Source organism: Macaca nemestrina, chromosome 17 (genome assembly GCF_043159975.1).
Source record: "Macaca nemestrina isolate mMacNem1 chromosome 17, mMacNem.hap1, whole genome shotgun sequence".
In the NCBI taxonomy this organism is placed as follows: Eukaryota; Metazoa; Chordata; class Mammalia; order Primates; family Cercopithecidae; genus Macaca; species Macaca nemestrina.
This window is the reverse complement of record NC_092141.1, coordinates 73,629,224-73,649,648: the sequence shown is the minus strand read 5'-3', so window position 1 is coordinate 73,649,648 and position 20,425 is coordinate 73,629,224. Positions and strand designations below refer to the sequence as shown.

Genomic DNA, 20,425 nt, shown 5'->3' with positions numbered 1-20,425 from the left:
GGAGGAAAGGAAGGAAATGTTTGAGTAATGATCCTGTATCCTTTTCTCTGGATTTTTTCTATGACATTCCCCCACCACATCTTTCCCTCTTCCCCACCCTCCATCCGCTGATGAGATTTTTTAGGAGCTAGGGTGCTGGTTGCCATTGGTTCCTTATGGTGTGCCTGCATTGCTCGCATCCACCCCATTCTCAGGCTCCTGAAGCCCCTGAGTATTGTGACATCACAGGGACTACCTGTCTCTAGTCACCAGCACCTCTTATCTCTTATCCCAAGCTGTGGCTCACCTTGCTGTCTTGGTGCCACCTCCTGGAACACGGGGGTGGCATACTGTAGCTCCTGGGAATGTTCGGCCTCTGGGCAAAAGATAAGAAATAGGAGTTATTGGGCCAATTATCTGAATTTCTAAGCACATGAGGGCAGTGGGATAGACACTGCAGAACATGCTCACCATCTTGGGCTGTGGAAACACATGGTCTGGATCCCACTTCTGGGACAGATCCCTCCTCTGTAAAATGAGAATGACATAAATTGGGGGTTGGTAGTATTTGTGTTAGAAAAGGTGGATAAATTACTCAGCACTGCGTCTGGAATGTGGTCATGTTGGCTGAGATTGTTCCATTGTCAGCTGATGATAGGGTTTGGCTGTGTCCTCACCCAAATCACATCTTGAATTGTAGTCCCCACAAACCCCACGTGTCATGGGAGGGACCAGGTGGAGATAATTAAATCATGGGGGTGGTTTCTGTCATACTGTTCTAGTGATAGTGAGTTAGTTCTCACAAGATCTGATGGTTTTGTAAGGTTTTTCCCCCTTCCCTTGGCTCTCATTCTTCTCTCTCCTGCTGCCTTGTGAAGAAGGATGTGTTTGCTTCCCCTTCTACCATGATTGTAAGTTTCCTGAGGCCTCCCAAGCCCTGTGGAACTGAGAGTCAATTAAACCTCTTTCCTTTATAAATTACCCCATCTCAGGTATGTCCTTATAATAGCAAGAAAATGGACTAATACATCAGCCAAGGCGTTGGGTCTTGTTTACTGCAAAGCAATGTGCAGTGCCTGCTTTGAGAGGTGACCATGAAAGACTGTGAAACACAGTGCGGATCATTCTGAACAGATGTGAAAAATCTTCAAGATATGGAAAAAAAAAAATCAAGGTGTAGAAAGTCATACCTACAATATGCTACAATTGCTACCATTTGTTTATTATACACATAGAATATCTGTGGAAGGATTTTTAAAAAACTAGTTTTTACCCCTAGAAAGTGGGACTGGGCATCAATAGACATTGAACTCTATCCCTTTTGCTCCACCCCCCACTCCCATATGTCTGTCAACCTTAACAAAATCAAAAGACAAAAACCTGAAACCACCCAAAACACACAACAAAGTTCTCTTACTTGCTTGTTTTCCATGGATATTTGCATAGATTCCAACTTCCACAGCTGTGTCTCCACAGTCCCTGGGCACATTATTTCTCATAGCTTTTCCTACATAAATCAGTACAGAATCATTAAATTAAACCAATTCAGCCACATTTCTCTCATCTCCTCAGCCAAGGAGCAGAACTCCCCAAAGTTCTGAAACAAAGAGTGACTTGTTCCAACGGCCCAAACTGTTGTCTAACAAAGGAATACTATAGACTCAGCAGGGAGTCTAGACACGGCTTCACCAAGCCAGGGGCTGTTCTGATTTATTTTCCTGGCTTTCAGAGGAACATGCTTTACCTATCAGATTATGCCTGAACTAGCCAGACTTATTTTCTTTCCTTCGCTGAAGAGAATATTCTGTGGAAGCTTTGTAATATCTTCAAGAGAGTGTAAATGGCCTACCGAATTCTTTTTTTTTTTTTTTTTTTTAAGACAGAGTCTCGCTTTGTGGCCCAGGCTGGAGTGTCATGGTGCAATCTCCACTCACCACAACCTCCGCCTCCTGGTTTCGAGCAATTCTCCTGCCTCAGCCTCCCGAGTAGCTGGGATTACAGGCATGTGCCACCATGCCCAGCTAATTTTTTATATTTTTAGTAGAGGTGGGGCTTCACTGTGTTGCCCAGGCTGGTCTCAAACTCCTGACTTCAGGTGATCAAAATGCTGGGATTATAGGCATGAGCCACTGTGCCCGGCCAGCCTTGCTGAATTCTATTGTTAGCTCCAGCCAGTAATCAAAAATATTAATGCCACTTTTGCAATAACCTGGACTTTTTATAGGAAGGAGAAACATGTTTTTAAGACATATGAGATGTGGGCCAGGGTGCAGTGGCTCACGCCTGTAATTCCAGTGCTTTGGGAAGCTGAGGTGGGAGGATCACTTGAGGCCAGGAATTTAAGACCAGCCTGGGGAACACAGTGAGACATTGTCTCTAAAAAGAATTTTGTAATTAAAAAAAAAATACTGTAATCCCAGCACTTTGGGAGGCTGAGGCAGGAGGATGATTTGAGTCCAGGAGTTCAAGACTAGCCTGGGCAACATGGTGAAACCTACAAAAAAAAAAAAAAAAAAAATTAGCCGGGAATGGTGCGCGCCTGTGGTCCCAGCTACTCAGGTAGCTGAGGCAGGAGGGGGCCTGGGAGGTCGAGGTTGCAGTGAGCCATGATTGCACCACTGCACTCCAGCCTTGGGTGATGGAAGTGAGATCCTATCTCAAAAAAAATATATATATAGATAGATAGATAGATATATAAACACACACACACACATACACACACACATATATATACACATATACATATATATATACACATGTATGGGATTACAGCTGGGGCTGTAATACAGCTCCAGCACTTTGGGTGGCCGAGATAGGCAGATCATGAGGTCAGGAGTTCAAGACCAGCCTGGCCAACATAGTGAAACCCCGTCTCTACTAAAAATACAAAAATTAGCCGAGCATGGTGGTGGGCACCTGTAATCCCAGCTACTTGGGATGCTGAGGCAGGAGAATCGCTTGAACCTGGGAGGTGGAGGTTGCAGTGAGTGGAGATTGTGCCACTGCACTTTAGCCTGGGCAACAGAGTGAGGCCCCATCTCTTAAAAAATGAAATGAAATAAAATAAAATCTTAAAGATGCATCAGATGTATAACTCGTGACCTCTGTGGTCAAGTTTTATGTCAGCTGAGTCCCTGACTTCTCTGAGTTGTGACTCTCTGGAGATGGTTCCCAATTGGTTCTCTTGCCAGTTCTGACAATATCTCCATGGCCCATTCCACAAGTCAGAACACCAAGGCTCAGAAGCAACAGCCTGAGGGGCTTGTCCAATAGCCCTCAGCTTGCTGATGGGCACCAGTGCTGAGACACAAACTGTCTTTTGTATAAATCTTCATATTCTTCCACACTCATGTGCCAAATGAAAAAACCACTTTGAAGTCTTAACCAGCGGTGGCCATAAGACGTGAGGAATGAAAAGCAGTAAGTGGGCTGAGTACAGTGGCTCATGCCTGTAATCCCAGCACTTTGGGAGGCTGAGGTGGGAGGATCGCCTGAGTCCAGGAGTTCAAGACCAGCCTAGGCAACATAGTGAGACCCCTGTCTCTAAAAAACATTTTTTTTTAAAAAAAAGCTATAACTGATTCTTCTAATAACATTGACAAGTTTTCTGCTGGATGAAGCACTTAAGGTGGGGAAGAGAGAAATGATGCTTTTTTGTTTCTGTTTTTGTTTTTTTTGAGTCTGGTGTGTTTAATAAGGTTTTTTTTAAAAAAAAAACAAATCTTATAGTAGAATAGATTATACTTTTACATTGAAAATCTAGAAAGCATAGAAATGTAGAAAGAAAAAATATATATATATTAGGTTGGTGCAAAAGTAATTATGGGCCGGGCATAATGGCTCACGTCTGTAATCCCAGCACTCTGGGAGGCTGAGGCAGGCAGATCACCTGAGGTCAGGAGTTCAAGACCAACCTGATTAACATGGTGAAACCCCGTCTTTACTAAAAATACATGGTGATGGGTGCCTGTAATCCCAGCTACTCAGGAGGCTGAGGCAGGAGAATCGCTTGAACCAGGGAGACAGAGGCTGCTGTGAGCCAAGACTGCACCACTGCACTCCAGCCTGGGCAACAGAGCAAGACTCCATTTCAAAAAAAAATGAAAAAAAGTAATTGTGGGTTTTGCCATAAATGTAATGGCAAAAATTGCAATTACTTATGCACCAACCTAATATTTTTAATACTTCCAGCCCCAAACAATTGTAAACCTTTTGAAGGTGTCTTTTGTGCTAATGGGATGACGCTTGCTTGTCCTCATGCACTGAGCCTCCCCTACGTATGTGGCAGATCTAGAGTTGCACGAGGCAAAGCTCTTGCTTGAGGTACTTGCAGTCAGGAGCAGCCGCACCACTCGCAGCACCCAGGGCGAAACGAACATTGCCTAAAACTTGTGTTTAATTAAGAACACAAGTTCTTGGCCCGGCACAGTGGCTGACGCCTGTAATCCCAACACTTTGGGAGGCCGAGGCGGGAGGATTGCTTGAGCCCAACAGTTCGAGACCAGCCTGAGCAACATAGTGAGGCCCCGTCTCTATTTAATATAGAATAAAAAAATAAGAGAGAGAGAGAGAGAGAAAAAGGAACACAAGTTCTTAAAGTCATGACCAAGTACGTCTTTCACAAGAAGTCATACAAAGAAGAGAAAAGGGCCTCTTGTTTAAAAACATTAATAATTGCACACCCACGTTCCTAGCATTATTAAACAATAGACAAAAGGTGGAGGCAACAAGGGCACCCATGAGGGATAAATGGATAAACAAGGTGTGGCGTACTTATGTACAATGGGGCATTCTTCAGCCTTATCAAGGAAGGAAATTCTGACACATACGACAACATGGATGAACCTTGAGGACATTAATCAAAGTGAAATAAGCCAGTTATGAAAGGACAAATGCTTCCACTTCTATGAGGTGCCTGGAAGAGTCAAACTAATAGAGATAGAAAGCAGAATAGTGGTTGTCAGAGCCTGGGGGAAGAAGGGATAGGGAGCTAGTGCGTAATGGGCACAGAGTTTCAGTTTGGGAAGATGAAAAAGTTCTGGACGTGGATGGTGGAGAAGGGTGCATGACAATGGGAACGTGCTTAATGCCACTGAACTATACATTTATTTATTTATTTTTATTTTTTTTTTTTTTTTTTGAGACGGAGTCTCGCTCTGTCGCCCAGGCTGGAGTGCAGTGGCCAGATCTCAGCTCACTGCAAGCTCCGCCTCCCGGGTTCCCGCCATTCTCCTGCCTCAGCCTCCCGAGTAGCTGGGACCACAGGTGCCGCCACCTCGCCCGGCTAATTTTTTGTGTTTTTAGTAGAGACGGGGTTTCGCCGTGTTAGCCAGGATGGTCTCGATCTCCTGACCTTGTGATCCGCCCGTCTTGGCCTCCCAAAGTGCTGGGATTACAGGCTTGAGCCACCGCGCCCGGCCTGAACTATACATTTAAACATGGTTTAAAGTGGCCAATTTAGTGTTATGTATATTTTACCACCATTAACAATTTTTAAAAGAGTACAAAAAAATCATTAAGAATTTCAAGATGCGGCCGGGAGCAGTGGCTCATGACTGTAATCCCAGCACTTTGGGAAGCTGAGGCGGGCGGGTCACCTGAGGCCGGGAGCTCGAGACCAGCCTGGCTCACATGGTGAAACCCTGTCTCTGCTAAAAAAAACAAAAAATTAGCTGGGTGTGGTGGCAGATACCTGTAATCCCAGCTTCTTGGGAGGCTGAGGCAGGAGAATTGCTTGAACCCAGGAGGCGGAAGCTGCAGTGAGCTGAGATCGCACCACTGCACTCCAGCCTGGGCAACAAGAGCAAAACTCTGTCTCAAAAATAAATAAACAAACAAACAAATAAATAAATAAATACTAAATGTGGAGTTCTTCTTGGCACAGGGCCCTGTGTGACTGCACAGGCTGCACGTCTGTGAAGCCAGCTCTGCTCGCCCTCAATCAGAAAAGGCTTTCCCTGGATAAAGAATTACCCTCTGCATGAACCGTTCAGGAAGTCTGTTCCATTCCCGCTCCCCTTTCTCATCTTTTCCTCCTGTTTTCATTTTCTCCCTATTCTATTTCCAATCCCCTTTTCTCTTTCTCCTCACCCTCTGCCCTGCTGTCTGTAACCCAAACCCATGGGAAAACGGTGGTAAAGCGACTAAAAGAACTTACTTGCTTTGTATTTGGGCAGTATCCAAAGAGCCAGAATTAGGATTATCACCAGCAGCAGCAGTAATAATCCTGGAAGCAGTAGCTTCAGACAGAAAGGACAGCTGTCTCCGCCTGGAAGAAGACAGCATCCACTGGTGACCATAGCATTTTCTTTGCCAATGACGTTAAGCCAGCAAGTGTTTTAGAAAAGGTGATGTCTCCCAATTTAACCAATGTACTATGCACCCAGGTTCCCAAATGGTCATGACATCTGCCACTTATGGGACTTACTAGTCAATAAAGTTATTGACTGGGCGTGGTGGCTCACACCTGTAATCCCAGCACTTTTGGAGATCAAGGACGGAGGATCGCCTGAGTCCAGGAGTTTGAGACCAGCCTGGGCAACATAGTGAGGCCCTTGTTTCTACAAAATAAATAAATACATAAAAATTAGCCAGGTGTGATGGCATGTGCCTATGATCCCAGCTACTCAGGAGGCTGAGGCAGGGGGAATCGCTTGACCCCAGGAGGTGGAGGCTGCAGTGAGCTACGACTGTGCCACTGTACTCCAGCCTGAGTGACAAAACCAGACCCTGTCTCAATAAATAAATAAGTTAAGAAATAAATAGGCCGGGCGCGGTGGCTCAAGCCTGTAATCCCAGCACTTTGGGAGGCCGAGACGGGCGGATCACGAGGTCAGGAGATCAAGAACATCCTGGCTAACACGGTGAAACCCCGTCTCTACTAAAAAAATACAAAAAAAACTAGCCGGGCGAGGTGGCAGGCGCCTGTAGTCCCAGCTACTCAGGAGGCTGAGGCAGGAGAATGGTGTAAACTCGGGCGGCGGAGCTTGCAGTGAGCTGAGATCCGGCCACTGCACTCCAGCTTGGGCAACAGAGCGAGACTCCGTCTCAAAAAAAAAATAAATAAAAATAAATAAATAAATAAATAAAAATAGCCCGGGCGCAGTGGCTCACACCTGTAATCCTAGCACTTTGGGAGGCCAAGGCGGGTAGATCACCCGAGGTCAGGAGTTTGAGACCAGCCTGGCCAACATGGTGAAACCCCGTCTCTACCCAAAATACAGAAATTAGCTGGGCCTGGTGGCATGTGCCTGTAGTTCCAGCTACTTGGGAGACTGAGGCATGAGAATCACTTGAACCTGGGAGGCAGAGGTTGCAGTGAGCTGAGATCGTGCCATTGCACTCCAGACTGGGTGCGACTCCATCTCAAAATAAATAAATAAATACATAATAAAATAAGTAAAAATAATAAAGTTTAAAAAGTTATGAGCAAGCACATCTTCCACAGTAGTCATCCAAAGAAGAGAAAAGCAAAGTTTCTGGGGTCATAAGCACCAGAAAAGCCTGGGTGTTTACTGGGCGAGGCCCTGAGCTCTGGCAGCACGTTTCGTGTCATCCAAACAGCTGCCAGTTTTTGAGTTTTAGCCGCAGGCCAGGCACTGTGTTAGGCACTTAGCCTGTGTTGTCTGACTTATCCTGTTGGCATCATTCCCATTTTATAGATGAAGTGAGTAAGGCTCAGGGAGGTGAAATGACTTTCCTAAGGTCACACAGCCAGTGAATGGAAGGGCTGTGACTCATAGCCAAATGCCTGACTCCAGCAGGCTGCCTCACTTGTTAGACCACCCTCACTGAATACCAGGGCGTAGGTTCTGTTCTGAGGGTGTGGCTGGCTGGAGTGGTCAATGTCCAAGCATGCCTTGTGCCTTTGCTAACCTAGTTTTTCTTTTCTTTCTTTTTCTTTTTTCTTTCAGACAGGGTCTCGCTCTGTTGTGCAGGCTGGAGTGCAGGGCACGATGATCATAGCTCACTGCAGCCTCCACCTCTCAGGCTCAAGCAATCCTCCTACCTCATCCTCCCAGTAGCTGAGACCACAGGCGTGCACCACCACACCCGGCTAATTTTTTTTAATTTTCTGTAGAGACAGGGGTTTTGCCATGTTGCCCAGGCTGGTCTCAAACTCCTGGGCTCAAGTGATCTGCCAGTCACAGCCTTCCAAAGTGCTGGGATTACAGGTGTGAGTCATTGCACACGATCTAGTTTTCCTTCTATCCTTCTACCTTGACAAATGCACCCTCAGAAGGACCTGGAAGGTCAGGTTTGAATCTGGAATTCTCAGGCTTTCCAGAGTTTGGCATCAGGACGTGGCAGCATGGACCGAACCCACGGAAGTCCCGGGCTGCCCCACTTCCCACCTGGGCTCTGACCTGCACCCTAAGGGGCTTTGCATGCGCGTGGACGCCCCAGCCCACATGTGCAAACACCATCCACACCCCCCATAAACAGCTCCCTTGGCTCAGGTCCAGGGATGCTCATACCCTCACTGTGGGCCACCCTCGGGAGGATGAGCTGGGGGAGAGACTGGTACAGGCCCTGGAAATGGGTTCTGATCTGATTGGGCAGGGGATCTAGGTCCAGGTACCCAGAGTGTGGAGCAGAAAAGTGGGAGTATAAGGTCCAGGTGGGTGCATCCCCATGGCTCCCTGAACCCCTCAGCCTAGGGGAAGGTACATAGCCCGGAGGTACCAGACCAGAGTCCTCCAAACACAGAGCTTGGCCGGGGGCACCTCTTGCCCTGAGCCAAGGGTGGTGCAGGAGTCTGGACTCACCATTGTTAGCAGTGGAGCAACAAACAGCCAAGCAGGAAGATGTGGGTATTAGAAATCAGTACAAGACAGCCAGGCGCAGTGGCTCACGCCTGTTATCCCAGCACTTTGGGAGGCCGAGGTGGGCAGATCACTTGAGGCCAGGAGTTTGAGACCAGCCTGGCCAACATGGTGAAAACCCATCTCTACTGAAAATACAGAAATTAACCAAGCGTGGTGGCGGGTGCTTGTAGTCCCAGCTACTCAGGAGGCGGAGGCACGAGAATCTCTAGAATCTGCGAGGCAGAGGTTGCAATGAGCCGAGATTGCAGCGTTCCACTCCAGCCTGGGCAACAGAGTGACATTCTGTCTCAAAGAAAAAAAAACAATAAAAGAAAAAGGAAGGAAGGAAGGAAGGAAGGAAGGAAGGAAGGAAGGAAGGAAGGAAGGAAGGAAGGAAGGAAGGAAAGAAGGAAGGAAGGAAGGAAGGAAGGAAGGAAGGAAGGAAGGAAGGAAAGAAGGAAGGAAGGAAGGAAGGAAGGAAGGAAGGAAGGAAGGAAGGAAGGAAGGAAAGAAGGAAGGAAGGAAGGAAGGAAGGAAGGAAGGAAGGAAGGAAGGAAGGAAGGAAGGAAGCCAGGCAGGCAGGCAGGAAGCCAGGCAGGCAGGAAGCCAGGCAGGCAGGCAGGCAGGCAGGCAGACAACATGACAAAAAAAACAAAAACAAAGAAAACCGACCTGGCAGTTCCAAGAGAGGTGCAAACTGGAAGAGGAGGGCAGAAAGTTTCGCCATAAGTCCCCCTCCTGCTCCAGCTTCTAGGCTTTTCTATGGTTCCTTTATGGCAGAAAGCAACCCCATGAGAGTTTACGTGGACTCTATCATAGGGACCCTCCATGTGGAAGCAGGTGACCACGGTGGGAAATGGGCGGGCAGAGGAGCAGCTGCAGTTTCTGGAAGCGAGTTCAGACCTGGCTGAAAGACCTCAGGTCGCTCTTACCTGTTGAGGGCATGGTGACAGTTTGACTGTAGGCTGCATAGTCAGGCAATCTGTTTTTAGCTTCACACCTATACTCTTCCTCTTCTCCAGGATTCTTCCTGGTTAACTTAAATTCAGCAGACTCCCTGTCGTACTTGGAAATAGCTGGTGATATGGCAATATGCTTTTCAAAGAAAGTGTAATTGATGGGCAGCGAGCCATTGACTGAGAGGCAATGTAATGTTATATGTCGGTGTGTTTCTGTTTGAATGACCATAATGTTCAGCACTGGGGCAGTCACCGGGTCTGGAAGAATGAAAGTGAACATGAAAAGGATAAACAGACTGGGCATGCTCACTCAGACCACAAATATGGGTGGAACCCTTACTCCATTCCAGGCTGTGGAACCAAGATGAACGACCCCCTTCCTGAGAAGTCAAGAAGCTCACGGCCCACTGGGAAAGGCCAATGGGCCTGTGGCCAACCCCGTGCAGTGTGGGGTTAGCCAAGGTTCTCAGCCCAGTGCTGAGAAAGCCAGAGAGTGGAGGGTATCTCTCTGCTTTGAGGAACTGGGGTACAAGGTTACCCTTCCTAGAATTCACAATCTATTTATTGTTAATAATGAATATAATTTTGTCAATGATCCAGTTCTAAGTATGAAGTTGAGAAGTGGTTTTTTATGTTTATTTTTTATAGACATAGGGTCTTACCATGTTGGCCAGGTCGGTTTGAACTCCTGGTCTCAAGTGATCCTCCCACCTTGAATTCCCAAAGTGCTGGGGTTATAGGCAGAAGCCACCACACTTGGCCCAAGATGTGCTTTTATTCTCATTCCTTGTAAATTTAGAGCGGGATTTTTTAATCCAAAAATATCATTTTCTTTTCAATGTATTTATTTATTCGGAGACAGGGTCTTGCTCTGTCAACCATGCTGGAGTGAAGTGGCACAATTATAGCTCACTGTAACCTCAAACTCCTGGGCTCAAGTGATCCTCCTGCCTCAGCCTCCCCTGGAGCTGGGACTACAGGTGCACACTGCTGGCTAATTTTTAAATGTTTTGTGGAGATAGGGTCTCGCTATGTTGCCCGGGCTGGTCTCAAACTCTTGGCTTCAAGTGATTTTCCCACCTCAGCCTCCCAAAGTGCTGGGATTTCAGGTGTGAGCCACCACGCCCAGCCCCAAAAATATCGTTTCCTCTAACGGTACTTTTATTTATAGAACTCAGCTGCACAATTATCTTTCACTTCCTCTGAAGAGCAGGAGTAACCCTGCTAGCTAGATTCAAGAGAAACTCTCAACAGGAAATGGGTCTGCTACACTCTGTTAGATCATAGCCTATTCTATAACCTAACAGAAAAACCCAGCTATACATTTTATTATATATGTATTAATAAGACAGTATTATAGGAAAGGAAGAAAAGTTGTTAAGTATCTATCATGTGCCAGGCATGCCATTCACATGATCTCATTTGACCTTCACGACAGTCCTGCAGTGTGGATAGTATCATACCCATTCCACAGATGAACCAACTGTGCTTCAGAGAGATTGAGAAATTTGCCCAATGTCACACAGCTAGTAAATGGCTCAGTCAGCACTGACTTCAAGAGTCCATACTTAAAAACAATTTTTTTTAAAAAATGTACTTTCTTTTTTGTTTTGAGATGGAGTCTCACTCTGTTGTCCAGGCTGGAGTGCAGTGGCACGATCTCGGCTCACTGCAACCTCTACCTCCCAGGTTCAAGCAACTCTCCTGCCTCAGCCTCCCAAGTAGCTGGGGATTACAGGTGCCCACCACCATGCCTGGCTAATTTTTGTATTTTTAGTACAGACAGGGTTTCACCATGTTGGCCAGACTGGTCTTGAACTACTGACCTCAAGTGATCTGACCCCACTCAACCTCCCAAAGTGCTGGGATTACAGGCGTGAGCCACCGCAGCCGGCCCTGTGTTCTCTTTAAACATTTGATGAGTGAGCACTTTGGGAGGCCGAGGCGGGCGGTTCACGAGGTCAGGAGATTGAGACCATCCTGGCTAACATGGTGAAACCCCGTCTCCAGTAAAAATACAAAAAAAAAAAAATTAGCCGGGCGTGGTAGCGGGTACCTATAGTCCCAGCTACTAGGGAGGCTGAGGCAGGAGAATGGCGGGAACTCGGGAGGCAGAGCTTGCAGTGAGCTGAGATGGCGCCACTGCACTCCAGCCTGGGCGACAGAGCAAGACTCTGTCTCAAAAAAAAAAATAAAAATAAAAAATTGATGAGTGAATCAGTGGTTAATGAATTTGTGTTTATGGCTCATAGTTTCAACCTTGACTGGGTTGGGGACAACACTGTGTTTTAGGCCTCATTAAAAACCCAGTAGCACAATTGCTTGCACAGAGTAGGTACTCAGTAGTGCCTGTTGATCTGCCCTAACTGAAGATAATACAGTTTTATAATCTACCAAGATAGTTTTATTACCGGACTGTGTAATTACCCTAACAAATTGCAGGAAGGTCGTGCACAGAAAACATATGAACCGATGGGCTTATCGCCCAGCGCAGCAGGAGTCTGACCACTAGAGAATACCATCAGCTATGTTCCTGCCCTCACATATCCATCGTGTTCCAGTACCATGTTTGCAGGGATTTTCCCCCTCCTTCTTCCTTTTCCTTTCACAAGGAATATACTCAGTTTATGTCCAAAGATCATTGGGATTTTTTTTTTTTTTCTTGAGACAGGGTCTCTCTCTGTCACCCAGGCTGGTGTGCAGTGGTGCAATCACGGCTCACTGCAGCCTTCAACTCCTGAGCTGAGGCAATCCTCCCAACTCAGCCTCCTGAGTAGTTGGCACTATAGGCATGCCACCATGCTCAGCTACATATATATATATATTTTAACTTTTTGTAGACACGTGGTCTCCATATAATGCTCAGGCTGGTCTCAAACTCCTGGGCTCGGGTGATCCTCCTGCCTCAGTCTCCCAAAGTGCTGAGATTACACCTGTGAGCCACTGCACCTGGCCAAGATACTGGGTTCTAACCTGGAGTCTGTAGCATCCTCTAAAACCTTATGCAGAAATTTGTAGGCCGGGCGCAGTGGCTCAAGCCTGTAATCCCAGCACTTTGGGAGGCCGAGACGGGCGGATCACGAGGTCAGGAGATCGAGACCATCCTGGTTAACATGGTGAAACCCCGTCTCTACTAAAAAAAAAATACAAAAAACTAGCCGGGCGAGGTGGCGGACGCCTGTAGTCCCAGCTACTCGGGAGGCTGAGGCAGGAGAATGGCGTGAACCCGGGAGGCGGAGCTTGCAGTGAGCTGAGATCCGGCCACTGCACTCCAGCCTGGGTGACAGCGCGAGACTCCGTCTCAAAAAAAAAAAAAAGAAATTCGTATCTGCAGTTTTATGAATATTTCTCTGGAGAAGGTATTCATTGCTATCATTAGATTATTAAGACAGTTATAACCTAAAAAGCTAAGAATCACTGAGCTACAGCAATGTCACCCAGCAGAACTTTCTGTGATGATGGGAATGGTCTACATCTGTGTTGTCCAATGTGGTGGCCACCAGCTACAGGTGTGGCTACCAAAGCCTTGAAATGTAACTAATGAGACTGTGGAGTGAAATTTTTTATTTCATCTAATTTTCATTAACTTGATTTCAATTATGACATGTGCTTGTAATCCCAGCTATTCAGGATGCTGAGGTGGGAGGATCTCTTAAGAACAGGAGTTTGAGACTGCGGTGGACTTTGATTTCCTGTGAGTAGCCTCTGCACTCCAGCCTGGGTGACATAGGCTATTAAATTAATAAATTTTGGCCAGGAACGGTGGCACACGCCTGTAATCCCAGCACTTTGGGAGGCTGAGGTGGGTGGATCACCTAAGGTCAGGAGTTCAAGACCAGCCTGGTCAACATGGTGAAACCCCATCTCTATTAAAAATACAAAAATTAGCTGGACGTGGTGGTACGTGCCTGTAATCCCAGCCACTTGGGAGGCTGAGGTGGGAGAATTACTTGAACTGAAAGGCAGAGGTTGCAGGGAGCTGAGATCATGCCACTGCACTCCAGCCTGGGTGACAGGGCGAGATTCCATCTCAAAAAAAGAAAGAAAGAAGAAAGAAAAGAAAAGAAAAGAAAAGAAAAGAAAAGAAAAGAAAAGAAAAGAAAAAAGAAAAGAAAAGAAAAGAAAGAAAGAAAGAAAGAAAGAAAGAAAGAAAGAAAGAAAGAAAGAAAGAAAGAAAGAAAGAAAGAAAGAAAATAAAACAAAATAAACAAATTTAAACAGTATCATACTGGATAGCACAGACACAGAGGACCACTCAAGAGTTCTCAGGAAGTCAGGGTCCCTGTGCTTTGAAGACTCCAGGTGTAACATACATGTGTTTCCTAGAAGACTTTCTCCTCTCCCAGGAGTCCATTATCAAGGTCACCTTCACAGATGAGACCCTTAATGCTAGGCAGTAACGAGCTTGGGATGGGAAAATGGGACAGAAAAACATAGCAGTGAGTGCTAGCAAAGGGGCCCCGGACACTAAGGAAGTGGTGGGAAAGGCCTGGGGCTTTGAAGACCCTCTCCATGGGGCCCAAGGCTTCAGAAAAAAAAAAAAAAGTGATTTTTGCCCACACAATGGGAATCACAGAATAAAGTTCCTAGAAAAGACCTCAACAATTATTGTTGAGATATAAGACTTTTGCCTAAAGATATAAGACTATTACCTGACATGGTCGAAAGTCTTTGAAAGAGAAGGTGAAATGGAATTATTAAGAATAGAGAACTCACTGGGCGCAGTGGCTCACCCCTGTAATCCCAGCACTTTGGGAGGCTGAGACAGGCGGATCACCTGATGTCAGGACTTCGAGATCAGCCTGACCAACATGGTGAAACCTCGTCTCAAGTAAAAATACAAAAATTAGCCAGGTGTGGTGATGGGTGCCTATAATCCCAGCTACTTGAGAGGCTGAGGTAGGAGAATGTCTTAAACCCGGGAGGTGGAGTTTGCAGTGGACCAAGATTGTACCACTGTACTCCAGCCTGGGCAACAGAGTGAGACTCTGTTTCAAAAAAAAAAAAAAGAATACAGATCTCAAAAATTAAAAAATTAAAAATACTTCCTGTTGACCAGGTCTAAAAATAAATAAAAAATAAAAAAAGAATAAAGATCGCAGTAACATACTTTCCAGGTTGTTGAGTGTTCACAAGGGTCATGAAGAGCCCCTCATAGAACCAGAAAAGACCTTATAAATTATAGGGCTCCAAGGAACAGGTGCTCTACTTACCGACAATTGTGAAGTTGAAGTCACGGCTGTATTTTGAACAGCTGTAAACTTGGGCTTTGCATTTGTAGGGTCCTGATTCATGGGCTTCTGTGATGCTTAGGTTAAAAATTGCAGGTTCACCTTTTCCATTCTGGGTTCCCAGGTGTGTCTTATGTCGAAACAATGAATAGGTGATCTGCAGTGATTTGTTCTTATGGGAGCAAAACATAGATACATTTTGACCCTTCATAACCACATTAGTCTTCGAGTCCAAACATGGAGAAGGGAATTCTGAAAAACCAAATGACACAAGAAAAAGTCCTTGTTAAGATCCCGGCTGGGCCAGGCGCGGTGGCTCACGCCTGTAATCCCAGCACTTTGGGAGGCCGAGGCGGGCGGATCACAAGGTCAGGAGATCGAGACCACGGTGAAACCCCGTCTCTACTAAAAATACAAAAAATTAGCCAGGCGCAGTTGTGGGCGCCTGTAGTCCCAGCTACTCGGGAGGCTGAGGCAGGAGAATGGCGTGAACCCGGGAGGCAGAGCTTGCAGTGAGCCGAGATCGCGCCACTGCACTCCAGCCTGGGCTGGGCGACAGAGCGAGACTCCGTCTCAAAAAAAAAAAAAAAAAAAAAGAAAGATCCCGGCTGGGCAAGGTGGCTCACGCCTGTAATCCCAGCACTTTGGGAGGCCAAGGCAGGTGGATCACTTGAGGCCATGAGTTTGAGACCAGCCTGGGCAACATGGCAAAACCCTGTCTCTACTAAAAATACAAAAATTAGCCAGCACGGTGGCGGGCACCTGTAATCCCAGCTACTCAGGAGGCCGAGGCAGGAGAATTGCTTGAACCCGGAAGGTGGAGGTTGCAGTGAGCCAAGATCATGCCACTGCACTCCAGCCTGGGCGACAGAGTAATACTATTTCAAAAAATAAAAATAAAAAATAAACAAAAAGTTATTGAAGCTGGGTGTGGTGGTTCACGCCTATAATCCTAGCACTTTGGAAGGCTGTGGTAGGAGGATCGCTTGAGGTCAGGGGTTCGAGAACAGCCTGGGCAACATAGAGAGCCCTCATCTCTAATTTTTAGAAAGCAAAACAGAACAAACAAAACATAGCTGGGACCAGTGGATGGCTTGGGTGGAAGACAGATTTAGACTCTTCAAAAATGCTTTTAAAAATGCAATAAACTCTTCTCCCACTCTTTGATCTGGACAATTAACATTTTCTCGGCTGGGCGCGGTGGCTCACGCCTGTAATCCCAGCACTTTGGGAGGCCGAGGCGGGCGGATCACAAGGTCAGGAGATCGAGACCACGGTGAAACCCCGTCTCTACTAAAAATACAAAAAATTAGCCGGGCGCGGTTGTGGGTGCCTGTAGTCCCAGCTACTCGGGAGGCTGAGGCAGGAGAATGGCGTGAACCCGGGAGGCGGAGCTTGCAGTGAGCCGAGATCGCGCCACTGCACTCCAGCCTGGGCGACAGAGTAAGACTCCGTCTCAAAAAAAAAACAAAAAAAAAAACATTTTCTCAGTCTTACATAAACTCAACCTTTTTTTTTTTTTTTTTTTTTTTTTTTTTTGGAGACAGAATCTCACTCCGTTGCCCAGGCTGCAGTGCATGATCTTGACTTACCACAGCCTTGAACTTCCAGGCTCAACTGATCCTCCTGCCTCAGCCTCCTGAGCAGCTGGGACGATAGGCACACGTCACCATGCCCAGCTAAGTTTTGTAGTTTTGGTAGAGACAGTGTTTCACCATGTTGGCCAGGCTGGTCTTGAACTCCTGACCTCAAGTGACTGCCTGCCTCAGCCTCCCACAGTGCCGGGATTACAGGTGTGAGTCACTGTGCCCCGCCATATAAACTCAACTTTAAGACAAGACTTAAACTACTTTTCCAACCAAATAGCCAACCCTAAGTTTTTTCTAATATAGGAACGCTAGAGCGTTTGTGGCCAGTAAACATGAAAAAAGATGCTCAACTTCACAAGTGATGAGGCAACTACAAATTAAAACAACACTGAGATATCATGTTTTGCTCATCAGATTGGCATAAATTTTAAAAATGATTGGCCAGGCACGGTGGCTCACGCCTGTAATCCCAGCAATCTGGGAGGCCGAGGCGGGCAGATCTCGTGAGTCCAGGAGTTCGAGACCAGCCTGGGTAAATGGTGAAACCCTGCCTCTACTAAAAATACAAAAATTAGCTGCCATGGTGGCGCACACCTGTATGGCACTACTTGGGAGGCAGCGGAAGCGGGAGGATCAATTGAGCTTGCAAGGTCAAGGCTGCAGAAAGCTGAGATCGCACCACTGCACTCCAATCTGGGCGACAGAGCAGAGACTCTGTCTCAGAGAAAGAAAGGAAAAAGAAAAAAAACCCTAAATAAAATTAAAAAGTAAAAGTGATTATATCCACCGTTGGGGAGTGGGTGTCACCGTTGGTGACAGATAGGATACGATCAGCCTTGTTGGGAGGGCAACTTAGCAGGGTCTGTAACAATTTAAATGTGTATGCCCTCTGACCTTGCAATTTCAATTCTAGAATTTCATTCTACAGAGATGCTTTCAAGCTCTCAAGCATCCATAAAGGATGTTTTGTACAAGGATGTTTACTGTAGCATTGTTTATATTGCCCCCAAAAAGTGGAACAATAAATAAGGATGGTTGAAAGAATCATGGCTGAGTCTTAAAACACCATGCAGCTGTTGAAAAAGAGGAACTGAGGCCGGGTGTAGTAGCTCATGCCTGTAACCCCAGCACTTTGGGAGGCCGAGGCGGGAGGATCACGAGGTCAAGAGTTCAAGAACAGCTTTGCCAACATGGTGAAACCCCGTCTCTACCAAAAAAAAAAAATACAAAAATTAGTCAGGCATGGTGGCACCTGTAATCCCAGCTACTCGAGAGGCTGAGGCAGGAGGATCCCTTGAAACCAGCAGGCAGAGGTCACAGTGAGCTGAGATTGCACCACTGTACTCCAGCCTGGGCAACAAGGTGAAACTCTGTCTCAAACAAACAAACAAAAAAAAGAAAGAAAAAGATGAGCTAAATCGATATCTACTACTTAGAAAAGATGTCTATAATATATTAAGTTAAAAGAAAGTCACAGACGAGTTTATTTACTATGATACCGAATACAAAATGACTGTTGATAGCAGTTGCTTCTGGAAGTAGGAGGGGGAGAAGGATTGGAGGAGGATTGTAATGGAACTTTTACATTTTATACAGTAACAACAACCATTTTGACTATCACTTATGGATGGTTTACCATATGCCTGGCACTGTGACGAGGAGCAGGGATTGTCTCATTTGATCTGCACACTAGCCTACCAGGTAGGTGCTTTTTTATTAGCCCACTTCACAGATGAAAGAAATTACGGTGTCTCACGCCTGTAATCCCAGCACTCTGGGAGTCCGAGGAGGACGGATCATGAGGTCAGGAGATCGAGACCATCCTGGCTAACAAGGTGAAACCCCATCTCTACTAAAAATATAAAAAAGTAGCCGGGCTTGGTGACATATGCCTATAGTCCCAGCTACTCGGGAGGCTGAGGCAGGAGAATCGCTTGAACCCAGGAGGCAGAGGTTGCAGTGAGCCGAGATCGCGCCACTGACTCCAGCCTGGGCGACAGAGCAAGACTCCGTCTAAAAAAAAAAAAAAAAAAGAAATTAAGGTCAAAGTCGGTATGTCATGAGCTCAGGCTGCTGGCTAGTAACTAGTAGAACCAGAGTTAGACCACTTCCCAATGTATATTTCTAGTGTTGCTTGAATTATTTCACAATAATTCTGTGGGGTTTTTTTGTTTTTTTTTTAAGAAATGAGGTCTCACTATGTTGTTCAGGCTGGCTTCGAACTCCTGAGCTCAAGCAATCCTACCCCATTAGCCTCCCAAAGTGCTGGGATTACAGGCCTGAGGCACCACGCCCAGTCTGTGTGTTGGCTTTATAGTTAAAACACAACAACCATAAAACAATAACAAGGAAAGTTAGGAAACTTTCATTGTGAAAACGATTTCAATATTTTGTCACTGAGTCTCAGCGCTGCAATCCCCTCCCTAAAATCATTTTATTTTAAGTAATAGATAATTGAAAAGACCATTCTTTGGTTGTTCATAAAAGTTCAGAAACACTTTCGAATGGAAGCTCATGTTGCAATCAGACTGTCTCACCACTTCAACGAAAATGGTTTCAGTAAGAAAGAAGCGAAACTTACCATCTGTTTTCATTGCCTCACAATCCAATACAGCTTTTCTACCTGAAAGAGAGAAAAGGAACACGATTAAGCTCACTTTCCACATGACGCGTTGGCTTAGAGGTTTGAGCCTCAAAATAATAAGGGGAGCTTACATGTGACAGAAGAAAATACGCTCCAGAGAAGGAGCCTGTTCAAATGTCTCCACATTCTCCCAGATGAAGTCCAAGACGGGGTCAGAAGGCATAGTAGCACCACAGTAGTGAGTCACTCGGAGAACTTCCTCTTTTTCTTGGCCAAGTTAAGGAAATCAGAGGGTTTGGACGAGCTTTGCATAATATGACTGGTTCGTTCGACCAATCTGTTTTCCTCTATGAGTTCCTGTAAGAAGAGAGATATTTGGTAGACTGTCACCCGCCCCCCACACCCCCTGCCACCCGGTCCCACGCTGGCTGGGAAAGAGAAAAGGAGGTAAATCTGACTGTTACATTGTCTATGTAAACCCACCTGATCTCCTTGCTCTGGACTCAGTCTATGCTGAAAGGAGTTTAGTGGAAGTTCGGTTTAGTCTTTGGAAGCAAACTGACTGTCTTAAGCAGATAATACAAATATTGTATCAAAAATGCCTGCTTTTTTTTTTTTTTTTTTTTTTTTTTTGAGACTGGCCTCACTCCATCACCCAGATTGGAGTGGAGTGCTGTGATCATAGCTCATTGCAGCCTCAAACTCCTGGGCTCAGGTGATCCTCCCACTTCAGCCTCCTGAGTAGCTGGGCCCACAGGTGTGCACCACCATGCCTGGCTAATCATTTTTATTTGTAGAGACAGGGGTCTAGTTGCCCAGGCTGGTGTTAAACTCCTGAGCTCAAGTGATCCTCCCACCTCTGCCTCCCGAAGTGCTGGGATTACAGGTGTGAGCTACTGTGCCTAACCAAAAATGCCTGCTTTCATTCACTATTGATTCCTAGACCCCACTCCAGACTGAACGGGTTTGAAGTCTGTTACTCTGATTTTTTTTTTTTTTTTAAACAAAGGCCCCAAGCAATTCTTACACATAGTGAAGTCTGAGAAATATTTGTACAAGATGCTGCTGCCTCAGTGATTTCTGAATCAAGGGAGCCTTGGGGACTTGTTATTACGGCGAGCCCTCCAGTGTCAGGAGATCTGAGGTAGGAGTTAACTTAGATCAGCCTTTAAAATAAAACATGCAGGCCAGGTGTGGTGGCTCATGCCTGTAATCCTAGCACTTTGGGAGGCCGAGGCGGACGGATCACCTGAGATCAAGCGTTTGAGACCAGCCT

At 46.2% G+C, this 20,425-nt stretch overlaps 1 protein-coding gene across 8 annotated transcripts in view; it reads right to left on the bottom strand.

Annotated features, from left to right (window-relative positions):
- The window catches only part of LOC105469004 (mast cell immunoglobulin like receptor 1), a 54,879-nt gene extending 35,412 nt beyond the window's left edge, over positions 1–19,467 (bottom strand). For 6 of the 8 annotated variants that reach the window (XR_011615944.1, XR_011615946.1, XR_011615945.1 and 3 more), the window contains exons 1-8: positions 19,281–19,410; positions 19,147–19,188; positions 14,959–15,228; positions 9,719–10,003; positions 6,137–6,247; positions 1,397–1,486; positions 451–507; positions 287–355 (exon numbers count right to left, since the gene is read on the bottom strand). Coding sequence is in view for 2 of the 8 variants with exons in the window: in XM_071083466.1 (XP_070939567.1) it covers positions 287–355; positions 451–507; positions 1,397–1,486; positions 6,137–6,247; positions 9,719–10,003; positions 14,959–15,228; positions 19,147–19,188; positions 19,281–19,335 (979 nt within the window). In the remaining 6 variants the exon portion in view is untranslated. Of the gene's footprint in view, positions 1–286; positions 356–450; positions 508–1,396; positions 1,487–6,136; positions 6,248–9,718; positions 10,004–14,958; positions 15,229–19,146; positions 19,189–19,280 lie in introns of all 8 variants that reach the window. The other 2 variants (XR_011615948.1, XR_011615949.1) reach the window with 2 other exon arrangements.
- Positions 19,468–20,425: the final 958 nt, after the last annotated feature.